Here is a 20,866-nt window from a genome sequence, read left to right on the forward strand (position 1 = left end):
GAAAATATAAAAATTTCAATACAGTATAGTTATGTTTCGACATATTGCTACTGGTTGCGCAATGGGAACGGTAGTGAACACGGCCAGTTGTAACGGATAATCCTTGGACAATGGGACTGTAAGTGGCGCTCGCGTGTGGTCAGTATAAGTGGATAATCCCTCGGACAATGGGACTGCAATTTGGGCAGGTGTGCCGGAAGTGATTATTGATCACTCCATGTGGTTCTAAAGCGATCGATAATTCCCGGAAGGGCCAATAATCCTTGGACAAAGGGCCTTAAGTACGGTGGCGCCCTTGGTTGAATTAACTGAAATACCAGTAGACGATCGTTTTCCACGCTTAAATCATTTGGCTAAGGGTGTTGGAAGTTTGGTTTTCTAACTTAAGAATCTCGCTTTCTTTTCTTCGTGCAAGTTTCTGAAAACTATACGATATAAAGGCAAAAAGTACATAACACAATTTACGTAGTACAGTAAACAGGCCTTGTTCTCGTAGTACAGTAAACAGGCCCCGTTCTCGTTTCCCTATCATAAACAACAGCATTTGTACTCGAGTGGGGGAATCCAGTTATACGTCATAGTGCTGAGTCATCGAGCGATGACAAAGCCACCGGTAAGGGTCATATGCATTGTCCGTGGTGTTTATGCAATCGCTTTTTGCTGCCGCATTGGTTAGATAAATGTTGGATGTACATCAATGCTGAGCGTGAGAATATAACGATGCAAAGAAACAAGTTGGAGCGCAGTGTTTTGATTGAATTACGAAGAATCTGGCCGATTGAGTTTACAAGGTGAGACCCGTATGTATTTTTCTGATCGTTTTTGGTGTTAAATAAGCGGTGTTTATGTTGTGGACTCAAAACTGTTTTTGGTTTATCAAAAAAAAAAATGTGTAGACCTACACGTATACGACAAATAAATATAAATGCGATCGTGTTTTTAACTTCGAATGTGTACACGGATGTAAGATAACAAAATGTGTCTGAATTCAGTTCGGTTAGAAGATTGGAATCTCACTGGAACTATCGCTCGCAATAAATTAATGCATACGATCAGTTCGTTTTCGTTTTTCCAGCAATCACCGCTAACAAAAGGGATCATTGTCACCGTTATATTATCGCTTCAATGACCTGCACTGTTAACATCGATGATACGTATCCCAGCCGTGAATGGATACAGGCGTTAGCGTGCGTTAATGTCTATCGGACTTGCTGGTCAGTTTTGTGCATGTTCTGTGAGCATTGTGGGAGAGGAAATGTTGAGGGATGTATAGGGCTAGGGTAGTCAGCAGACAAAGTACATGGGGTAGATATTAAGAGAATTAAAAGGAAGTCAATTCTTACGTTTTCACTATTTAAGCCGTGCAGAAATCGGCCTTCGTACCATACAATCGTAATTAGCAGTAATAAAGCCGTTCTTAAGTAGATTTTGCACGAGATTTTTTATTCTTAAGTTGAAATCCTGCAAACGCTGACTGGTACACTCTCGTTTGGTGTGGGAACGATCGTTGTGCTCAACAGTCTAATTAAACACATCAAAAAAATAATTCTGTAGCGGGCGGCTAATTATTGAACTTTAACTCGTTCTTCAGCACAAAATGCACGGGAAAATCTTTCGCTACGGCGAGCCGCTGACAGCGGCACATACAAATTGTACAGGTCGTACGGAGAGCCGCTGGCAGCGGCTCGGTTGCGTCGCTATGAATAAACAGGGTATCCCCATGACGTGGGACATATCTACATAATTTATATCGTATAACCCCTGACCCTAGTTTGAGCCGCTGCCAGCGGCTCTCTGTCTGGCCGGGGTGTGCTTTTGGTTATTGTGAGCAGTTTGTTTACGGAGATACATTTAAAGATAGCGGCGCCCACATCGACGCTCGGCGGAATTTCCGGCTTTTAATTACGTCCAGTTGGGACAAAAAAGGTCAATTAAATTCTGTAGCGAAAGAGTTAAACTGCTGATCTTGCATTTTGGTAACGTTAATTAGCTTTTACTCAGAAAGGATTTCACGCTTGTGCTCAAAATTCTTATTAAAGGTGAATAATTAGCACTAATTAGGCCATTCTTAAGCATGGAATGCACGGAATTTCTCATTCTTAAACAATTGGTCATTGATAAGTTCATCGAATACTATCTTTTCGCGTTGGATTCGTGCTTGTGCGCGACATTCTAATTGAAAGTCAATTTTGGGGGGTCTTTAGGCGGTGCCCCCTCCCAAACGCACGGGGTGTGACACTTAAGAATGACGGTTTCGAAGGTTGGACACCCCCACCTACTCGCTGCCACCATCAGACCTTTTGTGCGCGATATTCTAATAAAACCTCACTGGGCTCTCGGACTATTTTATATAGAGTGAAATTTTGTCAGCGCTATCGGAGAGAATCACCTGAATGCTTCAGTTGAATTAACCACGACAACATCCAAGCAGCTCCAATCGCAGAGCGGCATGAGCATACCGTTCAGTAGGCTCAATGCGGACTACCGTGGCCACCACACTCTCGTCAAACAGGTTAGTGACCGGGGTGTCGGCATCAGTGTTACCGATGAACACCTGAAATGAATCCCAACGCAATAAACGAAGATTTGTATAAAAATAGCCTACTTGTAGTAAAGTCTAGGACCGAAACTACAAACAAGTTGGCATTCTTAGCTGACGGGGTCTTCCTTCGAAACAGAATTTCAACAAACCGTAATAACTATATAAAGTAAACTGCTTGTCTTTGGTGGGCACTCACTTTTCTGATCATTCTCAGCCATATAATAGACATAATGACTTATTATAGACATTATAGACATACGTTTCTGTTTCAGCTTCAGAGCGTTTTGCTATTTTAGGACCAAAATCTGGACTAAATTGGACTTAATTGGTTTTGTTTAAGCGTGTGAAATTTTTCGTGGACGAAATTGAATAATAGAGCTGGTGAATTTGAATGAAAAATCTTATAGCTGAGAAAACTAATCAAAAGCAGGACATGCTTTTTTGTTTACACGTGGTATAATCAGACGCGATTTCAGAATGGCTAAATGGTTGCATGAGCAAAGTCGTTAATAATGAAGTTATCATATTGCGATAAAAGCCCAAACAAAATATAAGAAAAAAAAACCTTTACATTTTCTTTTCAAAACTGTTTTACGAACGAATGTTAAATGCAGCTTACAGCAAGACTTAGTAAAGATTGATGTTCACCTTGGCGTTTCCGTTTCCATCCGTCACGTGTTCACGGTCGAATGAGGGCTGCTTCTTGTACGCCACCTTGTACGCAGTCACATACCAACTGTAGCCGCCTTGTGTGGTGACTCCAGTCACCACTGTACTCTGGACGAGGTCCACCTCGATCCAGGGATTGGCGTCGTCACTGTACACAGAGTGAGGAGAGGATGAGGAACAATGAAATAACAATACTCCGCAAATCCGCTTGTGGAATGGATTTGAAAATCAAATATTATTATTGAAACTTGTTACAGTGTGCAATTCAAATGCGCATGAGTCCGGGTTGGGATTTGGCCGGGGATGATAACTTTTTTTATATAATGGAAAGGAGAACCATTGCAAAAAAGAAAAACAATGCCAAACAAAATAAAACAAAACGTAGAGAAACAAAACCCCACTGAGGCAATTAGATGTTCATTAATTAAACACATTCAGGAGGGTTTTGTGGCATTGTAATGATACAGAGTGAATATGAGAGTGAAGTGTCAGGTGTGGTATTTCTCTTTGATATCTACCTCGAGGCTAACCATCCCTTGTCATTGTTGAGGCGTGCCTCCCGGGCTGGATATGTAGTGCTCCGAATACTGGACGCCGTGATGCGATCATCTTGGATTGTCCCGTCCTCCATACCAAGGGGTTGCGGACTGGAACACACTGTTGATAACAAATGAGTAAGCAAAGTAAATATTTATTCATATTGATAGTTTTTTTTTTTTTAAATGTATTGAGAGAATGATAATTTCCTCCCCAACTTTGTTTGGGGGTAAAACGCACAATTGTAACTGCACATTTCACTCCCTCCCTCTAATTTTGGCAGTGAGAAACATTTTGAATTTGGGAGTAAATACAACGAGCATGACCTTGCATCAATGGATTTTCCGTTGTTTATTCTGTTGGTTTTACTCTTGGGAGTTGCACTAAAACACCTGAATGTATTTGCTTTTAATTTGGAGGAGTTGGGTAAGCAGCCTTCGATAAACCTTGATAGTCGGTAAGAAATAAAATGTTCAATCTCAATGCAATACAATGTATACCCTTGTGATAGAACAAAACCATATGCTTATAGTCAAACCTATGATTACGGAAGATCATACGACAAAAGCTGGGGTATGTTTCCCCGTAAAGAAGGGGTTCTCCGTACCAGCTGGGGTATGCTATAATAGGCCTATATAGGTTTCTCCGTACCGACTGTGGTATGTTTCTTCGTACCTGCTGGGGTAGGATTCCCCGCACCAGCTTGGAAAGATATCCCCGTACCGACTGTGGTATAAACATTCATACCAGCTGGGGTAGGATTCTCCGTACCAGCTGGGGTAGGTTTCTCCATACCAGTTGGGGTAGGTTTCCCCGCACCAGCTGGGGTAAGTTTCTCCGTACCAGCTGGGGTATGTTCCTCCGTACCAGCTGGGGTAGGTTTCTCTGTATTGGCTGGGGTAGGTTTCTCTGTATTGGCTGGGGTAGGTTTCTCTGTATTGGCTGGGGTAGGTTTCTCTGTATTGGCTGGGGTAGGTTTCTCCGTACCAGCTGGGGTAGGTTTCTCCATACCAGTTGGGGTAGGTTTCCCCGCACCTGCTGGGGTAGGTTTCCCTGCACCAGCTGGGGTAGGTTTCTCTGTATTGGCTGGGGTAGGTTTTTCTCTGTATTGGCTGGGGTAGGTTTCTCCGCACCAGCTGGGGTAGGTTTCTCCGTCCCGGCTGGGGTATGTTCCTCCGTACCAGCTGGGGTAGGTTTCTCCATACCAGTTGGGGTAGGTTTCCCCGTACCAGCTGGGGTAGATTTCTCCGTCACGGTTGGGGTAGGTTTCTCTGTAGCGGCTGGGGTACGTTTCTACGCACTAGCTGGGGTAGGATTCTCCGTACCAACTGGGGTAGGATTCTCCGTAACGGTTGTGGTAGGTTTCTCTGTAGCGGCTGGGGTAGGTATCCCCGCACTAGCTTGGATTGGTTTCTCCGTACCGGTTGGGGTAGGTGTCGGGGTACCAGTTGGGTAAGATAACAATACGTCATTAGGTATTTCAAAAAAAACCTTGCATTTTGCACAGAGGAACATTTCCCATGTAAATGGACTTCTTGACTATTGTAAATGGGCTGCATGACTTAAATGCGTGCGCGTCTTGTTTTTAAGAACGCGTGCAGCGTCCTCGCTTGAGGCCGCGTGCGAGTGTGGCATTCCCTCAAAAATGGCTTTTTCGTGATGATTGGTTCATATAATATATTCACATACTACATGATTAATACTTCTTAAAAGAAATGAAAAATGATCAGTTCCACGAGATGGTAAAGGCACACTTGTATAAGGGTACTTGTACTTAATCACGAATCACATTATTGGAGAATTTAAAGAGAACTTAAGTGACGTCTGGCGTCCAAATTTAATAAAAACGTGTTACTGTTTTGCATTTCAAACATAACATGTGTCTACTACCTGGGTTTTTCTCTGCAGGCTCACATTTGAAGTAAGCTTGAATTTCGTCAGAATACTCACTCAGGAAAAGCTCCTTCAGGTAGTGAGGCGCCCCTTGGCGGTATGACGAAGCAGGGATGTGCATCCCACCGAGACGTATAGCGGTGCAGTTGCACGGATCTTTGTACGGTAAGAACCAACAGGGTTGGTTACCAGATTGTGGGTTGTACTCCGATCCGATGAAGCAGACTTGATGGCACGAGACCATCACTACTACGAAAAACACCATGAAAAAGACGCAATCAGCTCCCAATATTACGATAACATTGTCTTCTTCTTATCCATCATAATGGGGCCTAAAGCAGAGTGTAAACGCACAGCCGAATCACCATTAGTGTTATGCTATTTGGGTTAATACGCGGCCGTCGCAGAATCGAAAGGTGGAGGGGGTTGACCGACAAATGGGGGCGCTACTACTCACAGTGGTCCTTATTTGACACTTTTTGCCTATAGAGCCTGGAAGTTCACTCCTGGTGGCGCATTTCCTGGACCCTCGAATCAGAATGTTGTGTACTAATTGGAAATGGTCTTATTCATTACATTCCTTTTTATTCATTATTAAAGCGCTTGACTGGAAAAAGAAAGTCGGCCAAAAAGTGGGCTCTTGTTTCCGAAATTCTATAATACATGTCGGGTACTGCGATTTACACAATGCGCACCCTATTGAATAACTGATGTTAGTTAATGAAAAATTGAAAGTGCAATGAAATAGTCCAAGATGCATTTTTTTGTTTCATTCACCGTTAATTAATTTGATGAAATTATCAGTATTTGAGGAAACCTATACCTGGCCATTCATTTATGGTTTTACAGTCACTTCTCCAAATTACCACTTCGCCGAATTACCACTTCGCTGAATATTACCACTTCGCAAATTATCGTACCAAGTTCGCCAAATTGGCACTTCACCCCTGCCACTTCGCCCACGCCCATGCTCGCACGCACCCAAACGTGTGTTCACCGTCGATTGTGGAGTCCTATTGTCCCTCTTTTGTTTGTCCTTATAACTTTTTAGGAAGACTCCCATAGGTTTTGTACACGACTCCAATCGCGGACGTATGCTGGGAATCGTGGACTATATTGTTCTCCTTTTTTTCTCTGGTATTTTTCGTCCACGGTTTGAAAAGATGAACACGTACACATGCACGCACACACATGTTTACGTTACATACCTAGTGTGGACATTCCATTGCTTTCGTGTAGTTAAGAAAAACAGTGAAACTGAGAAAAACTCTTTCAATCCAATTTTTTTTCTATGATTCCCTTTAGTGTTTCTCTTCATTCTGCCACAGATAAACCTTACCCAAAAATGCCTCTAAACATGTTTTCCAGCAATGGGGAAACACTGTGTGGACTTGCCCATAGTCCACACAACGTCGCCTCCACCTGGTTTATGTTGACCTCTTTTGTTCGGAAGTCCACACAGTGAATGCCTACCCAAATGTACAGGGGAATGGAGCTGCAGAAAGGCTCCATACATACATGTTTACCAGCATGTTTGTTTATGGTGTAAATCGATTATTTTCTATTGTTCTTCTTCCCTTTTTCTTAGTGTATACTCTAACTTTTTCGCAACAGCTCTCATTGGTTTTGTACACGTTTTCTAACCGGGAGTCCTCGGTTTGGTTCCTGTCCTCAATTTTTCGATGATTTTGCACGTGTGTGTCCTCGATTTTACACCATAAACACGCGCATGCATAATTGGTGGACACACTTAGACATTATTTTACCCCGACTTTCCTGACCGGCCAGCCACTGCATATAAATAGTGATTGACATCGTTTTTGCATGGTCGTGCGTAAGCGTACCGTGCACGCACGGTTATATCGTTGTTGGCTGGGCATTGTGCCCGCACTTGCACTTGTGCGCGCACTTGTACTGTTTTCCTTACACTCACCCATCTTTCACAAATGGAAGCAACTAGGCAAAATCCGCATTGTGATTGGTTAACCTTTCTGCATTCTTCTTATTTGCATAAAAATATGAATAATTCAACAAAATCAAGTTGGAAAAGGCCTCGTGGCTTCGCCACTCGTGCGTGCTGACCTAATCTTTGCGACAGTGGCATCGTTTTTTTTCGCAGCTCCGCCACTCTAAGGCATGGGCGAAGTGGCATACGTATATATACAGTCACTGCGCCAATTCATTTATTACATTACCTGAGGTAGATGGGCGGAGTTTGATTACAAATCAAAATTGATGATGACAAAAGGATGGAAAAGTGTTTAAGACCAGCCAGCCGGCCGGCCGCTAGCAGGTCTTTATGATTCATTTAAGACCGGCAATGTGACGGGATCTCGACCAATAGGAATGGGCCAATGGGTAAACTGTCTTAGGTATTTATGCATTTCATTTACATAGTTAGGAAACTTTTGACGTAGTAACCCAAAAATTAACCATTTTTTGAAATTTTTTCGTATGCACTGATAACAACAAAATCAAGTGTTGATTATTCAATCATCACTGTGATCATATCTCCAAATCAATATCTTGTCAAACGAAACAAATAACTGGCAGGATACGATCACCCAATTCAATATAGTGATCGGCTTCTACCAAATTAGGGGGAGGGTTGTTGGAAAAGAAATGTGGGATGCACCTTATGTCCCTGATCCAGATATCATGGCAAATCTTGTCTACTTTTGCCAACAAACCAATCAGGAATTTGAGGATGTACAACAGGTGATATTTACCTGCCATTGCTGACAGCATCAGAACAAAAGCTGCTCCTCCGTCCATTGTCCAAGATGCAGATGAATTCTGAGCACAATCCACTACGCTGTGGGATTTTTATGAACGACTCACATAACCACGCGAATTAATAGGCGACTACGCACGTAAAACTCAAAACAACAAACGCGAGAGAGCTTCAACTTAAAATCTTACTTGAAACTTGTTCTGATTAGTGTATTGAGCGACTCACACAACACGCAAACGCAACCTAATAGGCAGCTATCTACGCATGTACTGTACCGAACGACGATCAGGAAAGAGCCTGACCACCAAGACTAAACCTGATTGACGCAATGATCGAGACTCCGTTAGTGTTGATCGTATAGGGCCTATATCACCGAGTACAAAACGCCACTCGCTCGCCTCAGCACCTAAGCAGCCGCAGACAACTAACAGGCTGACGTCATACCAAGCCTAGCCAATCATGAAACGAGCCTGAATTTGACATGAAGGCTTCAACTTGTATAATTTGTTCAATCTTACAGTATGGGTGGTGCTAACGCTGGAAGCGGGAAACGTAACAGCCAATGGGAATCACGTTGTAATTATAGTTTCCAGTTTTAACAAAATAGCATCTTGAAATTAACAAAATATCGTCCTGAAATTGAACAATGACGACCATCGCGGTCATAAACAGTCACGAATCGATATGGAACGCTGCAGCACCGCGTAGGAGCGGAAGCGGCTTCCGGTAACAAACACAGAATCCTCAGCAGCAATCAAGGTTGGTCTAGATAATTACGCAACCGCGTAAACAACGAACCTTTAGAAAACGATACGCACCGAGAGGAGGGCCGAAATATTACAGATATTGCAATTAATATAGTTTGCCTCTGATTGTCAAGGCAGTATTGACAGAAGCCGAACGAGTCAAAAGGCATTGGAATACGAAATGTTGGCGGTGAAGCCTCTAGAGCCATTTGCCCATAGACGTTGTGCATAAATATACCCTAAGCTGCCGGCACATACAGCACAGGGACGTAATCGTACATGTACAATGATAACGAAATTTGACATATTATATGAGAACTCAAATTGTGCCAGCGAAAATAATTTTCTAACCAGAATTTGAGTCAGTTTGTTTTCTTGCAAATGAATAATTTAAGAGCCTTTTGTGCTTAAAATAAATTGATAACAGTTCATCTCATAGTATTGTAGGGTGTACTGTTGTCGGGGTTCAATTTTATTTAATAAAAGGACAGACAAAATAACTCGGAGGCAATCACATAACATTCCAATGTCTAAATGGCTTGTAATCACTTCCTCAGAACAATTAGTCAGTGTAATAATTTGAGATTTACCTCAGTAATCTTGAACAACACTCGAATCTGGAGCCTCGAGTTTCACGGAGCCAGCCGGCCGGCCGTGAACGATCCACTACACTCCATATCTGCACGGCATTGCAACTGCCTGCGCACGCGCGTGACAGCGATGCCTGCTTGTGCGTGCATGCTGACCTCACGCTGACCCATGTCTCCACTGTAAACAGCGCCACCAGTAATTAACCTAAAACTCTACGATATAATGATTTGATGCTTTATGGGCTCCGTGCATGAACAAGAGAGGGCGCTTTTTGCAACACTTTCGAGGCCCCTTGAACTTTAACAGTCACTGTGTTGTAGTAAACATTTGATAATTTAAAAATATAACAATCACTGTGTTGCAGTAAATAAATTAAACTATAATTTCAAAAAGTTTAAAATGTCAAATTTGAAAACGAATACAGCATTTTATAATCAGCTTGACAAAGGCTCTATTTGTAAATTGGAGTCAGTTAATGTTGATAATTATGTTTGGTTTTTAAATATAAAAACTTTTTTGTTTCAATTTTCAACTGAAACGAATTCTTGCACAAAGAGCTATTCGGTGTATGCTGTTATGCTGCTCGTACCAACTGCAATATCGAATGGTGATCGGGGCGACTCATTTCATTCCAAAAAAATAAACGGGAAGCATTATGGGTACCTTTACCGCCATGATTCATAAATATGCATTCTGCGCGCGCAATGCGAGTCACTGGTGCTAACCTCGGCTCATGGTAAAAGCTGCATACTAGACAGCCCCTGGATAGGTTCATAGGTATGATAGGGATCTCTACATGTCATCAGTCGATTGATATTTCGTTGTTGGTCGGCTCTGCAATGGCCAACATTTCTGTCGTCATTTCTTTCCCCTCAGCCTCCTTCTCAGGCTTCTTCTCGCCTGGTGTCTGCTCTCGCTTCAATCGCAGCTCCAGCAAACAGAACATTCCCAGGGCGAACACGAGGATGCACATGACGATTGAGATCACGTGGTAGGCACACATGGATTGTGGGATACCAAGGGCCAATATGGCAGCGGAGCCCAGGGACTGCCAGAAGCACAGATTGCCGAACGCTGCCTCTTGTTGACATACAAACAGCATTCCCAAAAGAGCTATATACAAAAATGACAATAAAGATCAAAGACGTACAGTCATTTCGACTCAAAATGTGAACCTAAATTTGTAAGGTTACAGAAACTGTAAGTCAAGGAGATTAAACAAGTACTCACAATTCATCACAGGTCAACAAATCACAAGTCAAATCATGGGTCAATCACGTTTTTCACAAGTCATTCAGTCCCAAGTCAAGGGACGATTAAGGAATCCCGAATTGGTGACACATTCCTTCATATATCAGCGTTCATTCACTGTCACCTGTCTGTGATCGACATGTGATTTGGCTTTTGCTGTGATTCTTTTGATGTCACTTGTGATTTGATTGATTTGTGATGTGAATTGTGAATGACGTGTTGTGACTTGTAATTGATTTAGTGTTAACTGTATTTGACTTGTGATCGACTTGTGATGTGACTTGTGAATGACTCGTAATTTGATTTGCGATGGCTTACTTGAGCTTATCGTAGCAATGCTTGCTCTTGCAAAGCCAACCGCCACAGCCATCAGAACGAGATGCCACAATCTGCCCTGGTCAGGGTCCCAGACCAACATGAAAACTAGTACCAGCAGGTAAGTAGCGCCCCCAACGATGAAGAGTGCAAACCTGCTGACGCACTTCATCAGCTGACCAATCAGGAAGGATGAGATGCAGCTGGAGACGGAACTGCCCATCATGACGTAGCCGACAACCTCGATCCCTCGTGTGCAACCAACGAAAAACTATGTGACCAAAGTTAGTGGATACGAGCAGATAATTTCAGACCACTGCAATAACGGAATCAAAACACTATTTGATTTACAAAATGCCTATCTACAAGGTCTATATACATGCTGAGGTTCAAGTCACCAAACGTCTAACTTAACATTTGCAGTGGTTTAGTTTTAACTGGTTGGCAAATTGCACAACATGAACCGATAAATCCAAGCCTGTTTCGGTGAATCTTTCGGTTGTGCGCATACGTGATCATTCGGCATGTTAGTCTGGTTCCCAAACCAAACGATTCTGACTATTTCTGATGAATCTTAGGTCAGGTAGCCTCCGGTAATACATTGTTCATGTATTAAAATTTACGTCACGTGACTAAAACGGGAGGAATTCCTCCTTTTTACGAAAATGTCCGAAGTTTGCCGAATTGTGTCGACAATCGGATAGCGGCCGAGTATTTCCGAGTATAATATTGTTTTAATTAACTGTTTATTGCTTATTAAAAACTTTTTTTTAAATGAGTTGATAATTAATATTCATTGCTTTTATTTAGAAAACTTTAAATTCAACGACAATTTTGTGCATCGATCGGATCGTATGGGCGAACTTTTTGCTTCGTCATGTACTATTTTAAATTTGACGACCGTTACCGAGATTTTCCAAAACTCGGTCTTCATTCGGTTCCGCCAGCTAACAGTGCTATTTGGGTGCCTAATTTTCAAGATCCCAGTTCAACATTAGTCAATGTTTTCTTACAGAAATATCAAACTATATTATCATAACTGTATGATATATGAAGCAAGTGATTTATTTTTAAAATTTGATAGGAACATTAAAAGCTTTAAGTGATAAAGCAAATTCGGAAACGAAGCCGAGCTTTGAAAAAAGGGCCGTCAATGTCGTCATGGCGGTTTATTTTTAGCCACGGAGGCTGACCTACAATTTAGACGTGTGGACGTCGGGGGAAATTGTCAGGTCGGGGAACCAGTCTATCGGCATGTCTGCTACCACCAAGAGTTCAAACCCACCTTTGTAAAATGGCCGCCCATAAACATCACATCCACTCCCAAGTACAACAGCGTTGGTATGAGCATTGCCATGCGCGGGTTAGTCATCAGGCGGAAGGTGGCGGCAATGTTGGCCGTGATTTCCCGCCAAGTAGACCGTGGGCGTTCGCCGTCGGCCGCCACCTCTTCTTCTTTCCCACTAAGTCTGGTCCCGGGCTCGACCACGTCGATTTTGTCCAGGAAAACCACAGCAACTGCCGCTGACAGCACGCCGCAAGCCAGGTAGATGGAAATGAGCGTGGTGCGAGTCGACTGGTCTGGGGGGCGGAGGACGCTGTGGTTGCTCTCGATATCGCCTCCTGGTGGGAAGAAAAAGTAGAGTCTAGATTACTTGGATGTGGAAGCGGGTGCAGCCTCTTCCCATAGACCCGTGTTATTTCCGTAGCCAAGTCATTCGGACGAGGCTACAGTAAGGAACAAGATCGATTGCACGGCAATGTTAGAATTCCAGGGATGGCTTTATTGGGGATAAGCCCCCTCCCCCTCCCCTCGATCCATTTGTTTGGCAAAGTCATATGTCTGTCTGAGCTGCATATAATATTACGAGCAATTAAGACTAATAAACATGTATTACCAATAGCGCCCAATTAGACATAGTGTGCAGCACCCCCAAATTACCTTTTCCCAAAATAATGCTTAACTTAATTTTCAGAATTCGGTCAGATTTCATCAACTTGTTGTATCACCTTCTCTAGCCCAAACCCAGCTTTTTAAAATGCATGTAACTTTCATCGACATCACAGGTTCCGGCTTTGTCCATTTAAAATGAGCAAGCGCACGAACGTCAAGAATGGAAAATGGCCGGCATAAGGTGCTGACCCCAATTGTCAGAAAAGTCTAGAATTCTCACCACATGCCCTCATGCCGCAGAAGGACACATCTGCAGTCTCCGCGTTTGGCGCGCTGGCATTCCATTGGCCGATGACACTGCTGATGTCATCACCATCATCCTCGTCCCCGGGTTGGCCATAAAACACCAATGAGGAGATCAAGTTGCCACACACCGTACCCAAGTAAGACACCGTGTGAAAAATTCCGTTGAATAGACCGATATCCACGGCAGAATTCCTTCCCTTGAGATGTGCCATCTCCATGGCAATGGTGGTGATGTAAGTTCCTCTTGCCACCCAGATCAAGGCGGCACCGACGCCTGGAAACAAGGCGACAGTGAGTAGCAGATACGCACTACTCCAGTAGTTGCTGGCTGTGTACACAGCAAAGAGCGAGATCCCTAACACTAGGCCCCACTTAGTGCCGAGTTGGCAGCGCACTACGGCTGGTAACGTCAGACCTGCCAGCAAGCTGCTAGCATACAGTACCGTCAGACTCGCAAAGCCTACACTTTGCGTTAAATTCAATGTGCTTTGTATATCTCGCAGCCCACGGAAGGCTACAAAACACAGAAAGAAGCTTAAACAGAAGACGTAGAGTCGCTTCCATTCACGTTTGATGGCTCGCTTTTTGTCCTCTTGTGACTCCATTTTGATATAGCGTAATCCCTGTTTGTCAAACAGATTTGATTGATAAAGTATAAACTAATGCATGGCCCGCACGTAGCAGGTCAAAAACAATGACCTTTGTGACTCAATCGATTAAGAATACAATGATGAATCGAAGCGTGCGGACGTCCCCATTCCGATTGCAGTAAATACATGGATGTACAAGGCCAAAACTAAGTTCGTGTTTTCTAAAGTAAGATTTGCACATCGAACACAGCATCGAGAAGGGACAGGATATTTATTAACAATATCAAAATGTTAATAAATGTAACAAGTACATATACATGTATATCACATGGTGGCTTGTGAGATGAGAAGCCCCGAACCCGGCTTCTTCTTGATTATGTGTTCAATTTGTTGTGGTCTTACGTGCATAAGCAATTTATTCCAAAACTTACCGAGCTAAAAAGTCAAGGATCTGGATCTGGATCTTTATGAACTGACAAAACGGCTAGCCGCATTACATACATCAGAGTTGATGACCTATGAACTTTTGATGACTGGATCCTGGAGCAGAAAAAGTATTTCAGGTGGTTCTTTACTGCAGATTTGAAGCTGTAAGCTTTTGTAGGATTGAGTGTGGCTAGCTGTTCCAGTGTGGGATTATCCTAAAAATAAACAAATAAAACTGTTAGGCTGTTGGCGTAGACTGCTGAGCTGACTTGGATTTGCATATAGTTAGCTCAATTGGCTCATGAGCCAAGTGAGCTGGTCCTTTGTAGGTCAAGAGGATGACGTCTTGACGCGTCCGTCGTGTCGGTCTGGGGAGGTGGTCCACAATCAGTGCGTTCGATTACTTCCCCCGCGCTTACTCGTGCAAGCGCGACAGCGTTCGATGTACCTCTCACGTGACTTCTCGCGCTTACTCGAGCCTGGCCCAAGTAACCGACTCGCCGAGCCGGTAAGTATCCCATAAGGCCCTGCAACGTCCGGCGGGCGCCTCAGGCCGTGTCCGAAACGAGCTTCCACGGAGAGCTACAAACCCTATGTAGCGCTATGCACGGAGCTACGGCTAAGAATTATTGTCAGCGCGTCCCCGCGTATTTTCACTTGGAGTGAACGTGCTCTTGACAGTTTATTGATTCGGATGCAACCTTGGGAAAATAATGCAACCTGACGTCACTTCCGCGATTGTGTACAAAGTCTGTGGAGAGTCAAGAATTGTTTTCATAACAAAATTGGAAATATTTCTCAGTCCCAGATTCATGTCATATCATCATTTTTGCAGTGAATGACCTTCATTGAGATGATTATGAAGAAAAAAAGTGGCGTCAGGTTGCAACATTCCCCCCCCCCCCCCCCCCGCCTGGAAAAGCAAAAAAAACCAAGAAGAAAAAAAAAGAGAGAAAGAAAAGAAAAGAGGTGAGAAGTCATATTGGTGTAAATTTAATGAGTGGGGGGCAATTGTCCTTCTAAAACTGATAAATCGAGAAGATGTTGAGAAAAACAGGAAAAAAAAATTGGAAAATATGTTTTGCCCCCCCCCTAGAAAAAATCCTGGCGACGCCCCTGTTTCCAGCTCTTGCACGAAACTTTACCCAAAACTGTTCGTTTATTTAGTTCCACTGCGCATGTCTGTCAGCACGCGAGGAGCCAGGCGCGAGTATGCTTGGGGAAGTAATCGAGCGCACTCAATATCAACCAGATTGTCTGTTATTCTGAGCATCAAGGAAGGTGGTTGAATGCGGTCGGTTGCCCCGTCTTTCACGTACAATTTCCCTATACTTCCGAACCCCGTTTGTTTGTTTTTTGTATCCGAAAGAATTTAAATCTACCGCGGCTGGCCTTTAGCAACTCACACTGTCGCCATTATGTAAAACGTATACTTGTACTTCAGCATCAGTGTTGTAAGATTCAAGTCGAGGACTCGGACTCGAGTCGGACTCCAGTCACATTTTTCGTGACTAGGACTCAACTCGAGTCACATTGGAAAATGACTCGGACTCGGACTCGACCATGATGACTCGGACTCGAGCTAGGTTACTCTTGAGTCGAGTCATGTATGTTCATCAAAAGAAAAAACATAACGTAGGGATATGAATTGGGCCATGGGAATTGGGAAAAGATCATTGAGGAATAATGGTTGGATGAGAAAACATGGAGGGAAGGGATGAAGGGGTTTTTTTTTTAGGGATGGGAATTAAAAGGAAAACCCTTTTTGGGTCTTAACATGATGTACACACACAAGGTAAAGTATATACAGTACACTGTGATTTACTTAAAAGACAGAATCATGATTGAAAAATAGTTTTAAAAAATTTGCTTAGTTGGTGAACAACTAAGAACAATTGACTCGGATCGACTCGGACTCGAGACTTCACTCTAAAAAAGCATTAGTCAGATTTGACCAGAAACCAGTTAAATTTGACTAGCCATTCAGGGTCAGCTGGGTGCAACTGAAAATCAGTCAATCTGACTAGACTTTTCCAGTCAGTATTATTAAAAAGTTATGCAAATAACTGAATTTTGAGACAAACCCAACAACTTTTTCTAGTCATAGTATGAAACTTTGCATGTTTAACTAAATTCCTAATCAATTTTCAATAACTAGGAAAACCAGTCAATATTTTGACTAAGTTGTTTTTAGAGTGTTGTGACTCGGGACTCGGACTCGGACTCGACGTTGGTGACTCGACTACAACACTGTTGAGCATACAGCATATGACCTTGACATTTCGTGCACTGCACACATGCATGTACATGTACGTGACCGAGCTTATGGCGCTATGTGCCGTGACGTTGCTATATTTATTAAGTGTGCGGGGAGGATATATACATGAATTTAGTGATGATTCACACGTCATAGTTCATGACGTTATTCATTGCAAGCTGTGTTTTCATATCTTCCACACTGCACCTATAAACAACTGAGATCGGAAGCCAACAGATAGGAGTGTTCCCATTCAACTTGCTCTATGATCCAACCAATCCGTGACAGCTTAAAAACGACGAAAAAAACAAATGTACGTAAAGTAATCGCGCTTTACGCAGACACACGATTTCCCTTTGAAGGTTGAATGACTGATGATAACCTTTTGAAGTTGAAAGTCGCCTGCCAGATGCCCACTCGAATCGAGGCCACCTTGAATTGGCTGGATCGGATGGAAACTGTAGGAGACCTCAGCACGGAGGAAGGACTAGTCAGACGGCTGTCTCTGCATCCACTCGATCGCTCGACTAACAAGATGTCTGCTAGTGTGCATAGAAATGTTATCCGGTAGCAAGCTGCTTGCGGCACATTATGTGACATGCTGAACGTGCATTTCGTATCAGTTTCGTCATGCTATGCGCATAACAGCATTGCCAGGTGGCCTACAAACTACAGGTTTTATTTTTCGCCAGCCAACAAACCAGCCATTGTGTACGATCCTCAACCATTGAATATTTCCAATGTCATCGATCACGCATGGCTGGGTCTAATGTTAGCGTGCCCATTGCTCTATGCTTGCACACGTTAAAATTACCCCAGACATTTTTATAGCTAACGCCAAGTTAGGCCCAAAAAAAAGTCTCCGGTCTCTGGTATGGAGCTTGCCCAAAAAGTGGTGCGGCGACGCGGCTTTTTTTTTTGTCGGCTGATGACTGCAAATGGTGCCCGACTAAACTTAGTGCAAATATATGGGAGTCCAGAGAGGCCACATAAATCTTATACTCGATCATAACCCCATCTAAAAACACGTTTAAATTGTGCAGCAGCAGGATTCCAGTCAAACCAGGGAGTTTGGCGGTTTTGAGACATCATCTTGTATTGAAAAAAAAACTTTTTCATTTTGCCGACGCGCATGGCTACGGCGACGCGCGCGCATACCAGAAACCGGAGACTTGTTTTTTTTGGCCTGAGCTATATGTGATTCCCGAGTGATTTTTCCAACTTTCACTCGGGAGGTAAAACATTGAGTATACAGTGTTTATACGTCAGTGAAGGGCAAAACCTAATTTGATTTACATCACCCCGACGCAAAAATTCCATCTTATAACGCCAAGTTAAAAAAAAAAAAAAAACTTGTCGTCTGGGACTTTGGAAGAAAGGAAGGAGGCGGCCCTTTTTTAGATCATGGCAGATTTTCCAAGGAATGGATTCTTCCATTTCTTGACTCTTTTGTTGCTACTTTTGTCTTTAAATGAGTCATAACGCTTAATAACAGATTCTAAACTGCAATCATAGCTACAAAAATTACTATTGCAAATATTTGATTGGGGAAAAACTTGAAGAACGTACGTACGTGGCGTTAGAAAAAGGAAGCGGGCGGGGACGGGAAACTGGTTTATTTTTTCACTTGGCCTATACTATTTTGTTAGTGTCCTATAATGTATTAACTATACGGCGTGTTAAGGGCACCAAATTGAGTTGTCTGTCAAAACGTCATCTCTTAATCGATGGGCTAATGCATGTTTGGCTCAGGAGGGGTTTAGCAATTAAGGGGGATTGGTTAGCGGACGTGTTATTTTTAAGCTCGCATTTTTCGAGTTCTGGCAGGGATCATTTGATCGATTTCATTTTAAGCTCTGGCAGGGATCATTTTGTTCGATTTCATGCAAGACTTGCATGCAAGACTTCTTGCAACACGGCCAGAGCTTATATTGTGCACTTGAACTTTTTTCTATCCTCGTACTCTTAGGGAGTACCGATTGCCACTACCTATTTTCTAACAGCTTAGGGGTTCCTGAACTATCATTTTGGTCGATTTCATGCAAGACGTTCATGGAAGAATTCTTAAGACACGACCAGAGCTTGTGCAATCGCACTTGCGCAACATCTTCCTCGAGCAAGGTGGACGCCATTTTGTGTGGTGGTTGGACGGTATCAAGAAGGAGGACATCCTCCAAATAATGGTGTTCCATATGTGCCATCGGCGACGCATATTTCACCAGAGCTTATTGTGCACTCGCACTTGTATTTAAATAATTATTTCGCTCGTACCCCCCGCCCTGCAAATAGGACGCTGGGATACTCTGATGAATTCACGCTCTGGTTGGTTGGATTTTGTGTGACCTGTGACCTGCGCGTCATCACGGTCATGACTCTGCAAGGTTTGAAACGGCCGTTAAGACTGATTTATTACTCTTTTATTCCACTTAGAGCTGTTTTGTTTTCGTTGAAAAAGCGTAATAATGTAGGAAATTCTGTAAAATATATCTGCATGTGTTGTAGGCCTAAATTTACAATTCCCGTCACTTTCTCAGGCTCCGTTTCGAATCACGAACGGTCGGATTGCATTATGCGACACTCAAAATTGTGTGCACATAGTCCGCAATGAAACAGAAATCACATCCGGTGTGGAAAGTGCGCATTTCTATAAGTATGTTTTCGGATAGCATTTGCGCTCATTGTCTAACTGCGGTCTTGAACAGCTGCAGCTAGATGCTGGTCATAGGCCACTTCCTTCACAAGATTCTGTGAAGCTCATCAGAGTATCCCAGCGTCCTGTTTGCAGGGCGCGGGGTATGAGCGAATTCAAATATTTCCCTTCTTTTTTTTTGGCTCAAGTGGGGGGGGGGGTTAAACCCCCTTACCCGCCACTGAAAACGTACGTGTACCTCGATGGTAGCTTTGAGGGTTCCCAACACTTTGCAAAAACAAAATTTATTGAGTTTTCCCTCGTATTTCCCCGAGGAATTTCCAAAATTCCATAAGAAATATTTTCAGTTTAATGAGGTTGCTGGGAAGTCAAGAGGTGGTGTACGTAGCACAACAAATTGTTATTGTCTGGAGAGGTGTGTAAAAGTCACAATGCAAAAACACTGAAAAGCCACCATAGCCATCAGTCAGTGGACAAAAATTGGACACAAGAGGTATACACCAAACTGCTGAAAGCCTTTCCCTTCTGGGTCACTGTCAAATTACAGAGTTTTCTCTCATATACTGTTGATCCCCACATTCCCCGAGTGTTCCCTGACATGAACAATGAAACTAATTTTCAAGGTTTTTAGTCCCTGATTTCCTGAGTGGTTGGCAACCCTCGTATTATTATGAGTAGAAATAGAATTGTTCTTCGGTGCGCTTACAGACATATGTAAGGAAATGTTCCTTACATTTTTACCCAGGGGTAACTTTTGATAGAACGTTCTATATTTATTGGAAGCCAATGCGGGAAAAAATACAGTACTGCATACGCCTGTAAGAACCGGTCGTGTGTGGAGTCTGTCATGCCATTTTATTTTATTACTCCATTTGAGGGATAGGCTCAATATTGCCTAGGCCGGCCAAATCAGGATATATACTGTCAACTTTACTCTAAATGGTATTGTGGACCAAGCCATAATTATAGAGGGTTTGTAAAGCGATGAAGGGTCACGTCTCTAGCACGGCCTTTGAACTTCTATGTCTGAGCAATTTGGGATGGAATTAGACCCGAAAGTCGCTCTATTTTGCAATGGAGGGGAGGGAGAGTTCCTTTTTCTGAATGGCGATGGTTAACTTCAGGAGTAAAGGGAAAAATCACCAAAATAAAGTCATCCGTTAACTTGTTTTTCAATTAACACTACATGAAAGAGGGTTGAGCTATAATTAAATGCATGCCTCGAACACCTATGACAGTTGCATTTTTCCCGATTTTTTCCTCCTTTTTTTAAGTGGGAGTATATAATTACCTCCGCCAAGGAGGTTATGTTTTCACCGTCGTTGGTTGGTTAGTGTGTTTGACTTTGAACAGGATAACTCGAAAAGTTCTGGACGGATTGTCATGAAAAAGAAAATTAGGGGTGGTCCTGGTACAAGTACAAACCGCTTAGATTTTGGAAGTGCTCGGGATCTGCGTGTGGATG

The 20,866-nt window shown here is 43.0% G+C and overlaps 2 protein-coding genes across 2 annotated transcripts; both read right to left on the reverse strand.

The window, feature by feature from the left end:
- Nucleotides 1–2,066: 2,066 nt before the first annotated feature.
- LOC119742190 (EGF-like repeat and discoidin I-like domain-containing protein 3) lies at nucleotides 2,067–3,857 on the reverse strand. Its single transcript, XM_038218511.1, has 3 exons — nucleotides 3,730–3,857; nucleotides 3,191–3,359; nucleotides 2,067–2,554 (listed from the first exon to the last, which is right to left on the reverse strand). The coding sequence occupies exons 1-3, from the start codon at nucleotides 3,840–3,842 to the stop codon at nucleotides 2,408–2,410; spliced, it is 429 nt and encodes a 142-aa protein (XP_038074439.1). The 5' UTR covers nucleotides 3,843–3,857; the 3' UTR covers nucleotides 2,067–2,407.
- Nucleotides 3,858–9,574: 5,717 nt separating this feature from the next.
- Nucleotides 9,575–17,397, reverse strand: LOC119724203 (protein unc-93 homolog A-like). Its single transcript, XM_038195153.1, has 6 exons — nucleotides 17,134–17,397; nucleotides 14,500–14,709; nucleotides 13,453–14,101; nucleotides 12,564–12,901; nucleotides 11,282–11,549; nucleotides 9,575–10,825 (listed from the first exon to the last, which is right to left on the reverse strand). The coding sequence occupies exons 3-6, from the start codon at nucleotides 14,081–14,083 to the stop codon at nucleotides 10,515–10,517; spliced, it is 1,548 nt and encodes a 515-aa protein (XP_038051081.1). The 5' UTR covers nucleotides 14,084–14,101; nucleotides 14,500–14,709; nucleotides 17,134–17,397; the 3' UTR covers nucleotides 9,575–10,514.
- Between the last annotated feature and the right edge of the window lie 3,469 nt (nucleotides 17,398–20,866).

The sequence above is a fragment of the Patiria miniata genome, unplaced genomic scaffold (assembly GCF_015706575.1).
Source record: "Patiria miniata isolate m_02_andy unplaced genomic scaffold, ASM1570657v1 HiC_scaffold_1, whole genome shotgun sequence".
Lineage (NCBI taxonomy): Eukaryota > Metazoa > Echinodermata > Asteroidea > Valvatida > Asterinidae > Patiria > Patiria miniata.